Source organism: Diospyros lotus, chromosome 3 (assembly GCF_014633365.1).
Source record: "Diospyros lotus cultivar Yz01 chromosome 3, ASM1463336v1, whole genome shotgun sequence".
In the NCBI taxonomy this organism is placed as follows: Eukaryota; Viridiplantae; Streptophyta; class Magnoliopsida; order Ericales; family Ebenaceae; genus Diospyros; species Diospyros lotus.
Window position 1 is genome coordinate 26,269,960 of NC_068340.1, and position 20,632 is coordinate 26,290,591.

Consider the following 20,632-nt stretch of genomic DNA (forward strand, 5'->3'; position numbering starts at 1 on the left):
ATGACTCCTTATGCCTTCTATTTATAACAGAAGGCTGACATCCCATTGAAAACTATTAGATATTTATAGTTTAACCCCCTAACTATCACTAATTACAGATTGGGATATAAATTTCTATTTAATTCTTGATTGGCCCTCAAAATGCACTGCTTTCACTAATCTTATTATCTTATACTCGAGACAACTTTTAACAAGAAGACATTTTATTGCTGATTGGATAGGACACACAATGATGCTTAGAAATTACACACACATCACATTGAAAATTACTAGGATATAGAGTTCTAAACAAGGTAAGAAACATGTTTTTTAACAGCACAAAATGAGGGTGGTCAAGCCTATAATGATGCAGCCAAATGTTGGCAAGATTTGAGGTGGACTAGGATGAACAAGCAACTTTTAGCTTACTCCCTTTAGGATAACCACTCTCCCTCTTCAAGTAATATAGCCCATTCTATTCCTCAACTACACCGATCATCTTCCTCGTGTCCATGGCCTAAAATTCACACATATGAGGGGGAAAATAGCACGACAATTCGAATCCTTAGTGAGGTGATGAACAAAAACAAGATTGGTAGACAAGTTAGGTACATGAAGTACTTGTTTAATAGGAAGGATGGGGCTAAGGTTGACCTTGCCCTATCTTGTGATGGGAAACGAGGTTCCATTGGATATGGTTATCTGTTTAGAGGTTTCAAGAGGCTTATATGTCTCAAAAACATGCAAGTCAAGAGTCATATGATCAGTGGCTCCTGAATCTAGGATCCATATGTTATTCCTATCAGTTTTTGAGGGAGAAAAAGATACATAATGTTGGCAAGTACCTTGTTGAGCAAGAGAGCAAACCCCATCCTAGATTGTTCTTGGGAAGTTTTTGAGTATGTTGATTTTTTTTGCATTCAACTGATTAAGATCAAATCCAATGGATTCTGTCTTATCAATGGATCCTCCGTCCTACTACTCCTCGTTCAAGAGATAGGCCTAGTTCTTTGGAGTTAGATTCTTGAAACCCCCCATCGTGCTTAGAACAACTTCCTTCTCGTGGAGTTTGAAGCATGTATCTCGAGTGTGCCTAGGTTTCTTACAGTAAGTGCACCACAACCCCTCACGACGTGAATTCTTTGTTTGAACTTTTGATTTCCCAGTTCTAAGTCTTGCCCCCTCTCCTTTATTGGATGCCATAGTTGAACCTTCTGAACTATGCTCACTAAGCATGGCTACCCTTTGGTTTTCTTCACTCTAACAATTGCAAATACTTCATTAAGAGAAGGCAATCTCTCTCTACCAAGAATTTGAAGTCTCACCTGATCATATTCCAGGTTAAGGTCTGCTAGAAACTCTACAATTCTATCTCGCTCAAGTATTCGATTGAGGGTGGCAGCATCCTCACTACACACCATTTTGATATCTTAATAATGATCGAGTTCTAGCCACAAGTGACAAGCCATTTATCCTATTATAGTATTCTGTTACAATCAAAGTCCCTTGTCTAGTGCTTACCAATCTTAGTCTTAATCCCAAAGATTACTAAGGCATCTAGGACCTTAGAATATGTTTGCTTCACTGTCTCCCAAATCTCCTTTACTGAAGCTAAAAACATATAATTTTCACTTACCTCAAGTTGCATAGCACTCCATAGTTAGGACATAATCAGGGAGTCTTCAATATCCCATGCTATGAAAGTGGAATCAGAGACTTTTGGAGGGGGTGCAGTTAAGTGGCCAATCTTCCCTCAGCCTTTGAGAAAGGTCCTCACGAGCTGGGCCCATTGCAAGTAGTTCCTACCTTCTAGGCGGTAGGAATGATGCATTCCAGGTAGCTCCTCGGCTTTGGTTGGCTAATCAATTGGAGTTGATTCTCTAGTTGTCATGGAAGGAGCAACTTTAGAAATTTCAGACATGTTCACCAGAATAATTGGCTAAACAAAGAGGAAGAGCAAGAATGTGCAATGAAGACACACTAGGGTTTTAGGAGGAACAGAAAGGTATTGGTGGCTTTGATACCATGTAGAAACTGAATAATTCTTGCTCATATATGTATGTACATGATCATGTCCTCTTATAGAGGAGAAAAGATACAACATAGGGAAAACTACATCATACAAGAAAGGAAAAAATACATATATACATTCTTAGGAAAGTTTCCTAAATTTGAATTAGGAAAGTATCCTATTCCAGATTTGGAAACTTCTAAAACTGATTTCTTTGACCAGCTCCTTGATAATCCTTCGAGAACCAACAGTATGATACAATTATTTGGAGATTTGTCATTATCGCATTTAGTTTCTTTGCAGTTCCAATTCTCAACATGCATATTATTGCCTAAATGGTGATCAGAATTTTTTTTAGATACTTTTATGTACTCAGAGATGCTTAAAATTTAAAGATTTTTTCAAATATTATCTTATATTAGTTGTTGAATTAATTAAATCATATAATGCGTCTACAAAAATATGCTAAACCCATTTATAATAAGAAAATTGTTGTGTATTATGCTATATTTGGGGGTTGCTATAATAAGAGACATCAATTATCATTTTGTTTACTTTATAGTTTCCTAAGAAATGAGAAACCAATTAGGGTATAAGCTTTTCCAATATATACATATCAAAATCGCCCTTTTCCAAGAACACCCAGAAGATACAAGATTGTCTGTTTTATTCCAAGTATAAAAGCCAATGGATACAGGTTACAACCATAAGAGCAGTCCTCACTGCCACAAACTTCTTGGATATAATATAGTTCTTTTTTATTTGTTTTTCTTTTTCTCATTTATATCTGTGTCTAGTTCTATGTATATATATCACTTATGTTAATTTTAGAACCCTTATCTGGATTACATGATTCTAGCTTTTTATTAGGTTGGTCTGTCATTCCATTTTGGAGGCAATTTTCCTGTCTGGTTTAATTGCATTGAGTTTGTGTCTCTGGGGTCGTATTTTTAACCTTGCTTAGTTTGATCAGAAGGTAAGTGTGAACTTCATGAATGATAATGTTTCCCAGACTGTTCAAATTAATCAAATGTTAGAATACCCTATTTGCATTGTTGCTGGCCTGGTCCTACCTGATGGATATTGCATTATTGGGCAATATGCCAAAATCTTAGATATGGCAACGTGGTTACGGGTTGTGCAGGTGTCCAAAGGATGAAGAATACAGGGGTTAAATTGAGATGTGAATGACTTGTGATTTTCTATTAAGGGGTAGTTGTTTGGTATTTGATATGCACAAATATCAACCTAACTTGCTCTTTGGAACATGCAACTTCCTTAGTGAACTAATCAAGTTAAATTGAGATGTGAATGACTTATGATTTTCTATTAAGGGGTTAAATTGAGATGTGAATGACTTATGATTTTCTATTAAGGGGTAGTTGTTTGGTATTTGATATGCACAAATGTCAACCTAACTTGCTCTTTGGAACATGCAACTTCCTTAGTGAACTAATCAAGTTAGCTTTATACCAGTCCATATAACTCAGCATTTGTAAAGACCCAGACTGGTTAATGATCTTTTAAATTATTCCATTCTGTTCCTTGCGTCAGTTGTATATGTAAGTCTGTTCCTTGCATCAGTTTTCTGTGCACCATGATTGTCTAAAGCTGTTACCATTGAAATTTAATAGCTTTGTTAAATTGGCACTATCCTTGTATATCAACATAATTTTATTTTTTTAGGATTTTACTGGGCTGGATAATGCGCTAACAACTTTGTGTTGATTTATCAATTTGGAGTTGAAATATATATCTATCTACACACAAACTTTCTGTTTTGATTGTGGCTAATTATGAAGGTGCATGCAGGAGGAGGTTGCTAAAGAGTTTGGCATACCTGTGCAATTTCAGCGGTTTTGGCTATGGGCAAAGCGCCAAAACCATACATATCGACCCAATCGACCTTTGACACATCTAGAGGAAACACAAACAGTAATTATTTTCTTCTTTCTCACATTTATGGACATACTTGTTAAATCTTTGAAGTTCTAAGTCAAAATGGTCACATTCCAGTTGCCATATGTTTGGCAGGCCCATTTCTTAAGCTATTATTATGCTTCAAATGCGCAGTCTCCCCACCTATTTTATCTCAATTAGCTAAAAAGACCAAAAAGTAAATCCACTTAGGGCCAATTTGTAGTACATCACGCTTTATGCATAATTGAGTGTAGAAATTTGTTGGACTCATAATTAATTTAATGTTTGGATGCTATCTTTTACTGCACCTAGTGGGAATAGAACTTGTGATTGTTGTTGTTGTGGATGCTATCTTTCCTTACTGCTGCTAGCTGGAAAAAATTCTTACGAGCAGCTGTAACAGCGATTAGTGCGGGGAATGGCAGATTTTCTCTTTGTTAACTAAACAATTCACTGTAGATCAGAAGTGGATGCATCTTTTGGTATTGTTTAAATTGTGTCTCTAGTATGCATTTCAATAACTGGATGCATAGGGAGTGCATATCCGAGGAATGCAGACACTTCCAAGAAGGTGCCACTTCATGTCACTCACACACCTATTTGACAAAGACAAACATTTGTCTAAACCTAGCCTAGCTTGATATGCACGTTGAGTATATAAAAAAAATTAGAACCACATTAGAAGTTTTAAGTAATACTTTAAAAAGCAATTATAAGATCAATTCAACATAGATTTATTCTATTAGTCCTATCTTCTCTTGGATTTTTCAGTTTTAGGAATCTTGATTGCAAAGCTCTAAATTTATTCTTAAAGTAGAGTGATATAAAATGGATATCGAAGGTTTTTATTTTCACTTCTTTCCTAACACAGATTGTGGATTTCTTTTTTACATAAAAAAATTATGTAATTTTTTTTTTTTATGTCTGTGCTTTGTTGTATCAATTTTATTTATTTATTTATTTATTTTTAAATAGCATGTCACTATGTCTATCTTGTGAGACTTGTGTCCTGTATGCATATCCATGCATCTTAGGTGTGTATTCTTTGATGTACTGTTATTCTTGGAGGGGCTTGTTCTGCTTGGTTGTATTCCCTCGATGCTTTTCTTTTTCTTTTTCTTTTTTTGCCTTCTTATTGCTCATCAAAAACACATTTGTAAGTTCTTTGATGAAATACAAAACTTTTTCATGGTTGAATAACAGACGATATATTCTTTTCCCTCCTAATTATAGGTGCCATATGTCAACTTCATTATCATTACTAGTACCTTAATGCCATTCTTCTCATATCTTGGCATTTGTTTCTGAAGCTTTATGCTTATGTGAAGATGAACCTAAGAAGAATTGGTATTATTCATGATTTATTAGTTCTGCTGCAGATCAAGATTGTTTCCTGGTTCTGGTAGTATCCATTAATTATGTGCCTAGAATACTAGACTTTTAAGCGATTCCAATTAACTGATCATTAATCTCAAGCTGCCTTCAATTGCTTTGTAGGTTGGACAGTTGAGGGAGGTATCCAATAAGGTTCACAATGCAGAACTGAAGTTATTTTTAGAAGTGGAGTTTGGACTGGTGATGGTCGAGCTTAAATTTAGCCTTTGCATAGCTCTAAATTTAATTTGTATGGTATCATCAATTGTTTGGTTTATCTTTCAGGATTTAAGGCCTATTCCTCCACCTGATAAGACAAAAGATGATATTTTACTTTTTTTCAAGCTTTATGATCCTGAGAAAGAAGAGCTACGGTAATTATTTTCCTTTATTCTATTTTTTTCCCCATTTCAGTGATGGAATTATATATCACTAACTCATGCTTTATGTTCTCTATTATTTCAGTTATGTTGGAAGGCTTTTTGTAAAGGCTATGGGTAAGCCAACAGAAATTTTAACAAATCTAAATGAAATGGCTGGCTATGCCCCTGATGAAGAGATTGACCTTTATGAGGTTTGTCATCCATCACATTTTATTTGAAATATCACTACTTTGCTGACTCCTTATTGTCATAACCCTAGAGTTGGGCTAGGGTTTAGAAAGGAAATTGAGAAGAATTCGGAAGAGAGAGAGAGAGTAGAATTGGAGGGAGAGACTTGAGTAGAAATAGAGAGAATGGAAAGGAAAAATAGGGGAGAACGAGAGAGAGAGAGAGAAAGGAGAGAAATTTGAATCAATATATCATTTCCCATTCACTTCTCTACATACTATAGCCTATTTATAGGTTGTTTAACTGAAAGTAGATTCTAGAAACAGCACCCACGTGCACTTCAACAGAATTAATAGTATCTCTTAACAAACAACTATAACTAATTGCAGTATTGCCCCTCTAATTCCCATTGGGTCATGATAATTCCCCTTCCTTGAAAGGTTTTTTGTCCCCAAGAAACTTATTACCATTGAGCTGTTGTTATTCATCCAATCCTAGTTTTCTCTATCAGTTTTATTCTTCTTTCTTTCTTTCTCCTTCTAGTCTTTTTCCTCTTTTCTTTTACATTCCTAATCTCTTGCTCTTCCTTTGCTAGGACCAGCACCAGAAACTGGTTTGCTCCAGCTGAAAAGACAGCAAGACTGTCACATTGCTCGGGATCAAACATATTCATAACAGCAGTGAAGTATTTTCCTGTTGGAATGGTCGTCATCATCTTGATGCCTGATTTAACCCAAGTTATGGACTTCTCAGCCCTCTCCAAAGCCAAAAGCAAGGGACCAATATGTCTAGACCCTCCATTCTCAAGACCAGGCCTCTCAAGGTTCCATTCCTAAATATTAGCCGGTTCTTTAAATATTGGACTAGGCACCCGGGCTATGACAATGGCCTTTGCTTCCTTTGTCAATTCATCGAATAATTCCTCATTTTTCTCCTGTACCTTTGTCATGGACCTAGGGTTTGGCCTAGGGTTGGATTGGCAATTAGAAGGATCCAATTGAATAAAACCAAGAACAAAATGATTGGAGAGGGAAATTGGGAAAAAATAGGGAAGAAATTAGAGAAAAATGAGGGAAAGTTGCAGAGAGATACGTGAGGGAGATTGGGAGAGAATTTTAGAGAGAAAAATAGGAGTTTCATTTATCAATTCAAGTATGAGAATCCCATCCGTTTACAGTAGCCTTATGTATGCATATCTGGCTCCTAACAACATGCACAACACACCCATGTGCTTCTAACTAATTGCTAAAATATCCCCTAACAACTATTATAGGCCAATTGCCGCTCTATAGATCCTTGGGTCATGACAATTCCCCTCTCCTTGAGAGAGTTTTTGTCCCCAAGAATTTGTAGCAAATAGCCATGGCTCCTCATCCAATTCTAGCCTTCTCTATCTGGTTTTCTCTCCTTTCTTTCATTCTCCTTCTAGGTTGCTTCTTCTTCGTTCTTAGGTTCTCATCAACTAGAACAATAATGATGATCATTGCAGTCAAGGCTGCATCTACCTCCAATGAGTAACAAACCATTTCCCTTGGGTTTGCTTTCAAATTAAGATTGTTGGTACACATAGTCTGAGGATCCACTATGATGCCAAAACCTGTCAATATGTCCATATCAAGTGCCTTCAATGAATTTAGTTGCTCCCTGTCGTAGGTAGCAACTAAAACCTGCAACCCTAAAGCCTTCAAATGATGTTCATTCTAAAATTCACCTATCTGACGGGTTACCACATATGTTCCCCTCCTCTCATCATCTTCAAAAATGACAACAACACGGTGACACCATTTAGGATCAGTAAGACTTCCTCCTATTGGTGTTGTCTTCCTCTTATCCTTCCCAACTATCTCATGCTCGCTGCCATACACCCAAGGGCAGAGCCACATGAGGCCCAGTAGGGGTAGTTGCCCTGACTGGGGCAGAATTTTTTTTGGTTTTTAAGTATTTAAAAAAAAATAATATTTTATATTAATAAACTAAACACTCAAATAATTTTTCATAAGCTGCCTTTTAAAAGTCATCCATAAGCTTAAACTCCACCATAAACAATACCCAACAAAACCTTAATCATATTTTAATATCGTTGTTGTAAAGTTTTCTCTATAATCTCTTTGCTAGTTTAATATTCTAAAAATGTGAATATTTTGAATGTGATTTCTCATAATAGTAATTTGACCGATCTTACTCTTAGCAAGATAATTAGCTTTGCTAAGATTTAGAAAGTTCCAATAAACAAGTCTTTAAGCAAGTATAAAGATAAAGATTTAGATATAAGATATATTAAGAATTAATTAAAACAAGCAAGTACAACAACAACATATCCAGCCTTTATCCCACTATGTGGGGTCGACTACATGAATTCTAGACTTCCATGTATTTCTGTCTTTTGTCATATCTTCATTTAAGGCCATACACTTCATATCAAACTTTAGTCTCTCTCAAAATCTCATTGGGTCTGCTTCTATCTCTTCTTTTGACTAATTGTTCTAATTCATCAACTCTCCTCACAGGAGCGTCTGTTGGTCTCCTTCTCACATGATCAAACCATCTTAGTCTAGTCTCTCTCATCTTCTCCTCTATTGGCACTACTCCTACCTTATTATAAATAACCTTATTTCTAATTTTATCTTTTCTTGTATGGCCGCACATCCATCTTAGCATCCTCATCTCTACTACGCTTGTCTTTTGCTCATGCTGGTATTTGACTGCCCAACATTCTAAGTCATATAACAAGATTGATCTTATAGCTGTCCTATAGAATATTTCTTTCAGTTTTAATGAGATTTTACCATCACATAACACCCCCAATGCATTTATCCATTTTAGCCAACCTGCCTTAATTCTATGCGTGACATCCTTGTGAATTTCTCCATCTTTTTGAATCACTGATCCCAAATATCGAAAATGATCTTTTCTTTGTAAGATTTGGTCTTCCAATTTTATTATAACATCCTTCACTCTTACATTCTTACTAAATTTACATTCCATATATTCTGTTTTCCTTCTACTTAGTTTAAATCCCTTAAATTCTTAATGATTTCTCCACAACTCAAGCTTAGTGTTCACTCCCTCTTTTGTTTCATTCACCAATACTATGTCATCTGCAAATAGCATACACCATGGCACCTCTGTCTGAATGTGTTTAGTGAGTTCATCCATTACTAAAGCAAATAAGTATAGACTTAGTGCAGAACATTGGTGCAGTTCCATTGTAATTTTAAATGGTTTAGTATCCCCTCCGCATATTCTGACCCTTATCTCTGCACCGTGATACATGTCCTTAAGGGCTTGTATATAGGCTATTCGAATTCCTTTCTTCTCTAAAACCCTCAATAATACTTCTCTAGGGATCCTATCATAGGCCTTTTCTAGATCTATAAACACTATATGCAAATCCTTCTGCTAATCCCAATACCTTTCTATTAGGCGCCTCAATAGGTATGTAGCTTCCATTGTTGATCTACCAGGCATGAAACCAAACTGATTTTTCAAGACATTTGTTTCTTTTCTGACCCTCTACTCTATTACTCTCCTCCAAAGTTTCATGGTATGGCTCATTAACTTAATTCCTCTGTAATTTTCACAATTTTGAACATTTTCTTTGTTCTTGTATATAGGAACCAGAGCACTTTTCCTCCACTCATCTGGCATCTTTTCTGATTTAAGGATCACGTTAAATAATTTTGTTAGCCAAGAGATACCCTATTCTCCCATACATTTCCATGCTTCTATTGGTATATTATCCGGTCTCATCGCTTTATGATTTTTCATCTTTTTTAACGCTTGTCTTATTTCATTTGAACTTATGCGTTGATAAAATGTATAGCTCACGTTCCCTTCGGAGTTACTAAAATGTCCCAACCTAACTCTTGTGTCCTCACCATCATTGAATAATTTTGTTAAATACTCCTTCCATCTCTCCTTAATTGCTCCCTCATTCACTAATACATTTTGGTTTTTGTCTTTTATGCATTTCACTTGGTTTAGATCTCTTGTGTTTCTTTATCTTACTTTAGCTAATTTATATATATCCATTTCCCCATTTTTTGTATCAAATCGTTTATATAGATTCTCATGTGCTTTTGACCTTGCTTCACTAACAGCTATTTTGTTGCATTTTTTGCTTCTTTATAATTTTTTAGATTTTTTTCATTGGTGCATTGATATACAGCTTTATAGCAAGTTTTCTTATTTCTAATTTTCAATTGTATCTCTTCATTCCACCACCAAGACTCCTTTAGGTTTGAGGCTCTACCATTTGTCTTTCCAAGGACTACGTTTGCTGTGCTTCTCAAGGCAATAGCCATTTCCCTCCACATTTGGTTTGCCTGTCATTGTCCATTCCATTCCATTCCCTTCTACCCTTTAATTTTTCTTTCAAGATTAGTTGTTTCTCCCCTTTTAAGACTCCTTTAGGTTTGAGGCTCTACCATTTGTCTTTCCAAGGACTACGTTTGTTGTGCTTCTCAAGGCAATAGCCATTTCCCTCCACATTTGGTTTGCCTGTCATTCTCCATTCCATTCCATTCCATTCCCTTCTACCCTTTAATTTTTCTTTCAAGATTAGTTGTTTCTCCCCTTTTAAATCCCACCACCTAATTCTTGGATTTTGTTTTATGTGATTTTTTCTCTTCCAATTTCTTACTTAGACGTCAAGTACCAAAAGTCTATGTTGAGTAGTCAAACACTCCCCTGGTATCACCTTACAATCTCTACAACATAATTGATCCTCTTGTCTCATGAGGAAGTAATCTATTTGGGTGCTTAATGTGACATTTTTGTATTTGATTAAGTGTTCGTTTCGTTTTTTTAACCTAGTATTGGTGATGATGAGCCCATATGCCATAGCAAAATCTAGAATAGACTTACCCTCATTATTAATTTCCCCAAATCCATACCCTCCATGTACTTCTCTATAGTTGTTTCCATCTCTACCCACGTGACCATTTAAGCCACCTCCTATAATCACTCTCTCTCCTCTTGGTATCATTTGTATGAGTCCCTCCCAGAATTTTGCTTTTATCTCCTCACCTAATCCCGCTTATGGTGCATATGTACTAAAGATATTCATAGTCATTTTTTACTACTTAATAATCCTATCCCCTGTTCTCTTTACATCTACTACTTAATCTACTAAGCTTTTATCCATAATAATCTCCGTTCCATTTTTTACTCGATCATTTCTTGTGTACCATATTTTATATCCAGTTTCTGATAAAGTTTTTGTTTTTTTCCCTATCCATCTCGTCTCTTGAAGGCACATAATATTAATCTTTCTCCTAATCATCACATCTACCACTTCCATAGATTTGCCTATTAATGTTCCTATCTATAATTTTGGTTTTGGCCTTGTCCTTGACTTTGAATTTGATTTTGGTTTTGGACTAGCTTCTGTACCCACATCCGTCCAAGTAAATGCAAGGACCCTTGCTCATTTGTCACTACATCCGGGCGCCAATGCAGTGGTCCTAGCTCACTTGACACTACACGTGGGAAATGTAACGCGTCGCTATGAAGGGTTACGCCCCAACTATTTTTCATAATTTATCTAGAGTTCATGTTTTGGATCCGACTAGGTTTTACGTTGGTTGTCGGCTATGTAACACAACCCTCCTCCTTTATCCAGGCTTGGGACCGATAATGGTTAACATCCCCAGGCAGAGTTAATTAAAACAAGCAAGTAAATAAAATTAATTAGAGATTATTTACCTCTCTAAGCAAGATGTTGAAGATGACTAGATAGACACAGTTGATAGCCTAATGATAGGCAAAGATGGCAATGGATTAGGGATGAGTCCCAATTACTATTTAAAATTAAAATAAATATAAAAATTAAGATATAAGCGTAAGAGTCGTTTAAATATTTATTAAAATAAGTATGCAACTGAGAAATTTCAATTATCCATTAGAAATTAAAATAAATATAAAATTCAGATATAGACATAAAACTTATTTAAAAATTCATCAAAATAAATATGTAAATAGATAAATGAAAAACCTATTACCATCTTTAGCAACAAGCTTAAGACAGAAAATAAGACTGAAAAAACTCAACAAATCAAAACTTGTTTGAATATGCCAAGATGAACTCACAAAATATTCTTTGCTAGTGTTGAGAAAAGATTAGTGAGCACATAAAATCAAATCATAAAATATTTTGTAAACAAAAAAGACTAGGACTAAAAGCCCAATTAGAAATCAAGACGATTTCCACGTAAAAAATCGTCTCAAAATCATACATTTCCACGTAAAAAATCAAGATGATTCATTCCAACTTATAAAAAGTTTTTGTATTTTAATATTATTATTATTATCTTATTTTTGAAATTATATTTTTTGTATTTAAATTCGCCCCCACTGAATCAAAATCTTGGCTCCGCCCCTACATACACCCCAGATTTATCCTTCGCAATTTTCTCCTCCAATGGTGTCCCAATGTCCCTCTCAGCAATTTCCCTTTCTGTATGATCATACTGATTGCATAAGAAGGGATGCGCAGGTTCCGTAGGTTCCTCAATAGCTGAAACATGGTTTCCATCCCAACCTTCATCCCTAATATGATTTGTAGCCAGATTATCTAAGGAAACCATCCCCCTATCCGAACTATCAGAGGCATGAAAGCCAACCTCATAGCAATTCTCATCTCCAATCTGATTTGTAGACTGATCCTCAACCAAATTTTCAACTTCCTGCTCTTGCAAAATGTGGTCTGCACAGATCTCTTTATCCAATCTCCTTTCTTCTTTAGGATCTTGCGTTATCCTTAACAAGTTTACTTTAGTTCCGACACTCTCTTCCTACTCTCTTCCTTAATATTGACTGGATTTTCAGTTAGAACCTCTTGATTCCCTGCAAACAATTCAGCAACTCACTTTCTCTCGTGTTTGTTGGAATCTCCCTTTGTTGCTGCCTTATCCACTTGATCCTTCCAGATTCCCTTTGGATAATGCCTTTCACCACTAATATCCTCTTTGATGTTGTAGTCATCCTCCTTGATAATTCTACTAAAACCGATATACTTCTTCCACTCTATATTGGAGGTAGGTAGTGAATTCGTTTCTTGTCTTCTTAACTTCTCCTTCGACTGCTCCATTTTAAGGAATTCCTCTTTGTTAGGACTTTTGCGATAATCCTAGAAGAATTCAGTGGGAAAACTGTAGTGATATTTCTTAGTAAGTCTCATCGCAAACTCTTGTAATTGTTCATGTAACATACGTCCGAATTCCTTACACGTTCCATGTATATTGTTGTTGGCTTTCTTGTCAATTCGGCTAGATTCATTATCCAACATTTCCCTTGCTTGATTCTTTTGACTAAACTGTTCATGATTCTTGTTGTTGCCAACTGAAAATGCGGCCTTCTCCTGTTGCCATTGAGGCTCTAATTGCCTCATGTGTGCACTGCCTCCCCTGGCTTCACAAGCAGGACTCACCACTAAAAATGCAGCATTCTTCTGCTGCAATTGAGTCTCTCATGGCCTCATGTGTATACTGTTTGTCTTGGCAGAATTTTTACGGGCGGAACCAGCCACAAGCCAACAAACTGGAACTCTTTCCACCCTACTTCGCCTCCCAAATTCACATGTCCAAACCGAGGGCTACTCTATCGCTTGGAAATTAACCATGTTGGCCAGTAATAACCTAAACATATCGCAATTCACCTGGCTAGCTTGTCGACGAAATCTGCCTCTCGAACTTCAATCCTCAGCACTACGACAGTCGTCTATCATCCCAGGCATATGAGTCAATTTCCGAAATTTGTTCGTCTCTGGTACTACTTCCAATTGCTTCAAAATTAAGCGACTCTACTTGGATTCTTCCCGATCCAATTCACTGGCCAAAGATTTAATCGGCTCAATTCAGTCTCCTGCGAGTCACCTCGCTCTGTGACTCCTTACTCACAGCTTCCAAAGTCACCATAGCTTCAACACTGAATTTCGTTTCCATAAACGCCTACCACAATGCGTTCAACTTCTACTTTTCCCCCACAATTTGAACTAAGACTCCTGTGTTGAGAATTAATCACGTCAGTAAGCAACTTGGATTCCTCAATTACCAACTAAGTGTCAGGGACCTAGTCCTTGCCTAGGGTTTTTAGAGAAATTTGGAAGAAATCGAGGGAGAGAGAAATTAGAATAGAGGGAGAATTCAGAAAGAACAAAGAGAGTGAGAGAATTGAGAGGGAAAGAATTTTGTTATCATTCCACAATGTCTCTATCCTCTAAGATTTAGTCTATTTATAGGCTTGTCTGCTTTTCAGTTATAATAACTGAAAGGTACAACAGCTACAATATGGCAAGGTACAACCAACTATCATGGATTGATGATATTTCAATAAGACCTTCCAAAATTGCTTGTCGCTTGAAAAGGTGTAGTAACATCATCATCATCATCATCATCATCATCATCATAATAATAATAATAATAATATTTATCATGGATTGATGGAATGGCCCATGTTCAGCAATATATGAGCTAGGAATTTTCAAAATTCCAGCTAGTATATGAGCTAGTAGTCATTAACCAAATTATGCCAATGAACCTATTTAAGATATAAAATACAACTTATACAAAAATCTTTTTGAATGGATCCAGTTTCATACTGCACCTATGTGATTCTCTGTACCAATTAATTTAGTCCCCACTATGCATCCAAAGAGTTATCCTCGTAAGAGCTAGAGAGAACTAAAATTGAAAGGAAATGAAGAGAGAGAATCAAAACTGTGGAGACTGAATTGAATGAATACTGCTGCAAGAGCAGTAAGTTTATATACTGCTCTCTGTCAGTAACAAACTGACTGATTGCTACATAAGCTAAATAAGAAACTGAAAATAAACTGTCTACAACATATGAAACTGAATAAACTCTCCTCCCTCTATTCTCTACTTCCTCTATCCTTCGTAATTAGAAGTAATATTTTCCTTAACAATCCATAACCATTTAAAGTTTGCTTATATTTTACATTATTATTTTTTCAAGCACCAGTAAATTGGACATTTTATGTTCAGGAGATAAAGTTTGAACCACAAGTCATGTGTGAACCCATTGACAGGAAATTCACATTTCGGTCAAGCCAGGTATATACTTTTTATCATTCATCATATGGTTCCACTGCATACAGTTTTTTTTTTTTTTGTTGCCTTACTGTTACTTTCACGTGCAGCTTGAAGATGGTGATATTGTTTGTTTCCAAAAATCTCTTCCAGTTGACGTTGGTGATCGATTCCGCTACCCTGATGTCCCCTCATTCTTAGAATATGTGCGCAATCGCCAGGTGAAACTCTGAGAAATCCTAAATACCTGATTGTCGTTTCTGTACAACACAAGCTTCTTTGTTCTTTTTGTTTTCATTTTCCTGGCCTTGACTTTGTCAGACTTCATCTTATCTGGCTCCCAATCTGTTACCAGCTGAATGAAGGCTCTGCTTTAGTCTGGTTGTTAGTACGATGGTGCAAGAATTAATATAGATTTTATTGTTGGCTAGAGCACAGAAGTCAAGCAGTCATGGTTCTAGCTTGACTTTGTTTTGCACTGAAATTAAATGCCACAAGAAGTTTACTTCTTGTGTATGTGTATACAGGTTATAATTATTAAGCAACTAATCATGTTGAAGTTTGAGGGCAATATGTGATGTTACATAAATAATACAAACTGAATTTGTGTACATCTGATGGTAACTGAAACTTTCACCATCCATTGGGTGAGATCTTTAGGTCTCTTGCTCTGTAGAGCGCATATTTGAGACTTGAACCCCTCATTTAATTCTTGTTGTTCTGACATTTTCATTTGTAATTTAAAACCAAATTCATGGTGAAGCAAAAATAAAACAAAAATAAAGAAACAATAAGAAAATTGCATGATGGTTTTTTTATGCCATATGGCATTCTGATCTTCTGAACAGATTTATGAACCTTCTCATTGTATGTATATTTTGGGAAAGACGAGCTAAAATTAGCATCAATTGTGGCTAAATATCTGATGATATTTAGTGATAGTTGCTGGCATTCACATGTTTGGTGTTGGCAGGTTGTTCACTTCCGAGCCCTTGAAAAGCCCAAGGAGGATGATTTCTGTTTAGAGTTGTAAGTGCAAAATATCAGAGTATAGAACCACAATCTTTTGTCTGTCTTTTAGTTTTAAAATATAAATTGGAACATTATTACTCAACAAGAATTTGTTGGCTGCACTCATATTCATAGCATTTTTACATGAATGGCAAGGTCAAAGCTTCATACATATGATGATGTTGTTGAACGGGTAGCTCGCCAGCTTGGTTTGGATGATCCATCCAAAATCAGGCTTACCTCTCATAACTGTTACTCGCAGCAACCCAAACCCCAGCCCATTAAGTACCGTGGGGTGGACCATTTGTCAGATATGCTGGTTCACTACAATCAGGTAACTACTAATATGGTCTCTGGGTAGTACACAGTGTGAGAACCCAAAAATTTAATGTTTTTATTGATTTTGACAGACTTCTGATATATTGTACTATGAAGTATTGGACATACCACTGCCAGAGTTGCAAGGCCTGAAGACTCTTAAAGTAACTTTTCACCATGCTACAAAAGATGAAGTGAGTGTGAGAGCAAATCCTTCTCAGTTTTATGATCTTTAGATTTTATTTACCCAACCAAATTTGTCATTGTTTATTATTTTTAGGTGTCCATTCACACTATTAGACTGCCAAAACAAAGCACTGTGGGTGATGTTATTAATGAACTTAAGACCAAGGTAATTCAGAGGTCTGTAATGTGGTTATTGTTTTTGGACAGTAGTTGCTTGTATCATTCGTCAATTGGTAAAGCCTATTCCCCTCCCACCAATTAGGAACTAGGTGACAATGTGATATTTCATCTTAGCTGACGTTACTTTGAATGTGTTCACTTGTGCTTATTCATCTTCCTTATTTGAACAGGTTGAATTGTCTCACCCGAGTGCAGAACTCAGACTACTTGAAGTTTTCTACCATAAGATTTATAAGGTGTTCATCTTCAGCTTTATTTGCTATAATTGTCTACAGTTTTACTTTTTCCGTTTCTTTCTTCATTCGAAGGAAAATCCAAAAATAATGAATATAGAATTTTGAACTTTGTTTACCGTGTCTAACATTAGGGTTCAATTGAAGCAAGTGGTTATCTTTTTTAGTCTGATTACAGTGCTGACAATTTGTGTGCTTCTCCTTTAACTTGCTGAAAAATGAACACTGTGGCTCTGAGAGAAAGCCAGATTTAAGTATATTAAATTCTCATTGGCCTGACTTCAGAGTTGGTATTCTTGATTTTTAGATACAACTTTTGATCAGCCTGTTTCTTTCTTGACGTCATTTCTTTTTGTTTTCTGGTGCTTAATTTTGTCATTTTATGCATGCAGATCTTTCCTTCCAGTGAAAAAATTGAGAACATAAACGATCAGTATTGGACCCTACGAGCAGAAGAGGTTCTCTCTCTCTCTCCCCCTCCCCCTAGCCCGGGTATCTTCATGCATGTGGATTCATGTTATCTTAATGCTTCACTGTCAGCAAACTGTTTTAACAGCCAGTAGAACAAGAGTCATTGAAAAGATATAAATTAGGCTCCCCCTGGGCTTTCTTCATTCTGATGGTTGAACCTTGTATGGTTAATTCAATTGAAAATATTGTCTTACCCTTCAGGCCAATAAACTTTTTGGATCACTTTTTTCATAATACCTGCAAAGCCCACCTCCACCCGGGCCCCCCCTAAAAAAAAAAAAAAGAAGTTTTTTTTTAGTAAAGGAGATATGTTGAGATTACTTGTTACCTTCCTGACTTCAAAACTTTTTCCAGGCTTTTCTTATTTTTTATTGTAGGAACTGTGTATGGGTTCATGATTTATTCTCGATTAATATTATTTTCTGCAAAGGTGGGAAGTCATCCATTGATTATAAGTATTATATTTGGAGGTGACTCACTTAATGGTGACAAAGGGATTAGCAATCTAATGACAGAACTGTATGGCCGTATAGTATTACTACCTGAGTGGCATCTTGGGAAGTCACTAAATGAGGACATTTCATCATTTAAAACAGTGTAATAGAAATATATCTTTTGTGCAAATTTCTCTTTTTGTTTTGAGGGGGGAAGATATGTGAAATCTGTGCTTCTGATTCTCTGAATTGCAAATAGATTGATGGATCGTGATAAATTAATAAATGTCTTATTGCAAATTTCTATTTTTGTTGTATGTTTGTTGCAGATTCCGGAAGAAGAGAAAAATCTCAGTCCTCATGATCGCTTGATTCATGTATATCACTTCACAAAAGAGACCGCTCAGAATCAGATGGTAACTAAATAGTACCCTAGAATATTTAGGCACCCACAACATTGAGTTAAATATATCTGTGCTTGCATACACTTTTCAGAACTAGTGAGCCTTCTTACTTGAGTTTTCTTTGCTTTAATTTCTTGTTGCTTCTAGCAGCAGATTCAAAACTTTGGAGAACCATTTTTCTTGGTCATACATGAAGGTGAGACTTTAGCTGAGGTGAAAGAGCGAATACAGAAGAAGCTGCAAGTTCCAGATGAGGAATTTGTTAAGGTACATCTATTTTGGATATTTATTCCAGCTGTTATACAAATTAACAAGTCAATTATTCCTGTCTCAGAATGTTACTATCTCTTTCTGTATTCAATCGCTGTTTCTTTTTGTGTGTCATTTGCACATGCTCTCCCTGGGATTTCTTTTGGCCAGTGGAAATTTGCATTTCTTTCTCTAGGTCGACCAGAGTATCTTCAGGACTCTGACATAGTCTCCAGTCGCTTTCAGGCATGTATTTCCATACATTCCTCCCTACTCCTCGCCCCTTTTCTTTTTCATTGTATCTTAATCTTCCTGTAGCTTATAACTTCCTCTTTTAGTAAAGCTGGTATTGAATAATTACAAGTTGTCTGTCTGCAGAGAAGAGATGTTTATGGTGCTTGGGAGCAGTATCTTGGACTGGAGCACTCTGACAATGCTCCTAAAAGGGCTTATGCAGCTAATCAGGTAAGATGACACCATCTGTCGCTGATTCACATGAATTGTATCTCTAGATAACATGATCTGGCTGTAGGCTAGAGGATTAACTTCTTATATGTTATGTGCGTCTGTTTTTCTTCTTCTTTTTATGTTATTAAGTCAGATTACTGGGAAGCTACTTTTGTCATTGCTTGAGTGATGTTCATAGATGAGACGACTACAGATATCTGTTTAGTTGATGTTTGATGCTGCGATAAAATTTTGCAGAACCGGCACGCATTCGAAAAGCCAGTGAAAATCTACAACTAAATGAATGCATTGATGTTTTGCAATATGCTCAACCTGTTTAATCACCAAGTCCTTTGTTGCAATACAAGAGCTGGAAAATAGTTAAGAAGAACAGATGTTTTGGAAGCACAATAGGAAAAGGCGGGATGCCTGGGTGTCGACTTTGGTAGGTATGTAATTTCCTCTGATGCCCAGGGCATGAGTTATCCAAAATGTACCGTGTATCTTCTTGTATCGAACAACCATGAGTTCTACAACTTCCTGTTAGTTCACCGGTGATTGGTTGGCGGCCGTGCGTCCTCAGTTTAGTTAGTGTACTTGTGGGCGGTACAGAAACAAAGATTTTGAACTAGGGAATGTATACGAAATACAGTTGGGGGTGGGTTGCCATTTTTCTCCTGGTTCATATGTTTGGGAAATGGGGTTTGCTTAATGGTTTTGCCCTTTTTTTCTGGGGCATCCTTTTAGGATTTTGTGCAAAGTTGAAAACTCTCCAACCTGTGGTTAGAAAGAAGGGACTGCAGATTCTGATTCTTATGATAGGCGGCGGCGGCGGTAAAGGGTGGTGTCATAATTTTTTATTTCAGTGATGATCTGATCTCTTTGGAAGTCTTCTGAACTCCTCCTCATTGCAGGCTTTTTCCATTCTACCAAAAGAAGAGATCATTGAACAGTCGATTGTTTTGTTAATTTGTTTATATTTTGGAAGTTGGAACCCAGTATTTGCAGGAAGAGCCTGTGCTTGTAGCTTCAACACAAATTTGGTGCAATTTAATAAAAGGCAGAGCTGATGGGGTAAGGAGTTGGGTAAGGATTAGGAGAAAGCCACCCTAAAAGGCGACGCCAATAACATTAGTATCTTTTGTGTGTGTGTGTGTGTGTGTGTGTGTGTGATCCAAAGGGTATTGTTAGTGTGTTATATTTTTATTAATTCAATTCCCCACTTACAACCTTATTTCTTTAATCATTTTGGGTGAAAGAGTCAAATAAATTACTTGAAATAAGCAAAGCTACTAGACTTTTAATTTTCTCTCGGATAATAATGCTAATATATACGGAGCAAAACACTAGCCATACCAAGGGGTGCAGGGACGAAATTTATTCCAACTGAAATCCCTTAGCTGAATAACTTTAGTTTTGAAAAAGGAAAATAAGACTTGTAAAATTTTAAATTTTTTGTCTATTTTTATTATCTAATTAATTTTATCAACCACCAACTAATCATAACTGATGGAAACCAAATATTTTAATAATTGATGCTACTAAATGCATGTTATGAACGCATTTTAACCATAATTGATAAAAACTATAACCGACAGATGGTGTCTTGAAATCAGACGCACGCACATATGTATATCTAATTCTGTGAATTAAGTAAAGGATTATTCTATTTGTACATTATTTATGTACATTTTGAGTTACATAAAATAAATAAATACTTTTTGTTTCATTGCGCCTCATTATTTTGGATAAGAGCATTTTAGACATTGATACATCATTGTGTAGTTCAAGACGTACATAATGATATACTAATA

The 20,632-nt window shown here is 36.1% G+C and overlaps 1 protein-coding gene across 3 annotated transcripts in view; it reads left to right on the top strand.

Annotated features, from left to right (window-relative positions):
* Nucleotides 1-19,896, top strand: part of LOC127796721 (ubiquitin C-terminal hydrolase 13-like) — a 58,209-nt gene extending 38,313 nt beyond the window's left edge. For 2 of the 3 annotated variants that reach the window (XM_052329037.1, XM_052329039.1), the window contains exons 16-32: nucleotides 3,803-3,925; nucleotides 5,408-5,485; nucleotides 5,570-5,658; nucleotides 5,750-5,858; nucleotides 14,841-14,909; nucleotides 14,996-15,106; nucleotides 15,859-15,914; nucleotides 16,053-16,230; nucleotides 16,307-16,408; nucleotides 16,495-16,566; nucleotides 16,751-16,816; nucleotides 17,206-17,271; nucleotides 18,048-18,134; nucleotides 18,270-18,389; nucleotides 18,543-18,617; nucleotides 18,750-18,836; nucleotides 19,077-19,896. In XM_052329037.1, the coding sequence (XP_052184997.1) occupies nucleotides 3,803-3,925; nucleotides 5,408-5,485; nucleotides 5,570-5,658; nucleotides 5,750-5,858; nucleotides 14,841-14,909; nucleotides 14,996-15,106; nucleotides 15,859-15,914; nucleotides 16,053-16,230; nucleotides 16,307-16,408; nucleotides 16,495-16,566; nucleotides 16,751-16,816; nucleotides 17,206-17,271; nucleotides 18,048-18,134; nucleotides 18,270-18,389; nucleotides 18,543-18,617; nucleotides 18,750-18,836; nucleotides 19,077-19,118 (1,530 nt within the window). In that variant the 3' untranslated portion in view covers nucleotides 19,119-19,896. The remainder of the gene's footprint in view (nucleotides 1-3,802; nucleotides 3,926-5,407; nucleotides 5,486-5,569; nucleotides 5,659-5,749; nucleotides 5,859-14,840; nucleotides 14,910-14,995; nucleotides 15,107-15,858; nucleotides 15,915-16,052; nucleotides 16,231-16,306; nucleotides 16,409-16,494; nucleotides 16,567-16,750; nucleotides 16,817-17,205; nucleotides 17,272-18,047; nucleotides 18,135-18,269; nucleotides 18,390-18,542; nucleotides 18,618-18,749; nucleotides 18,837-19,076) is intronic. The other variant, XM_052329038.1, reaches the window with a different exon arrangement.
* The last annotated feature ends 736 nt before the right edge of the window (nucleotides 19,897-20,632 follow it).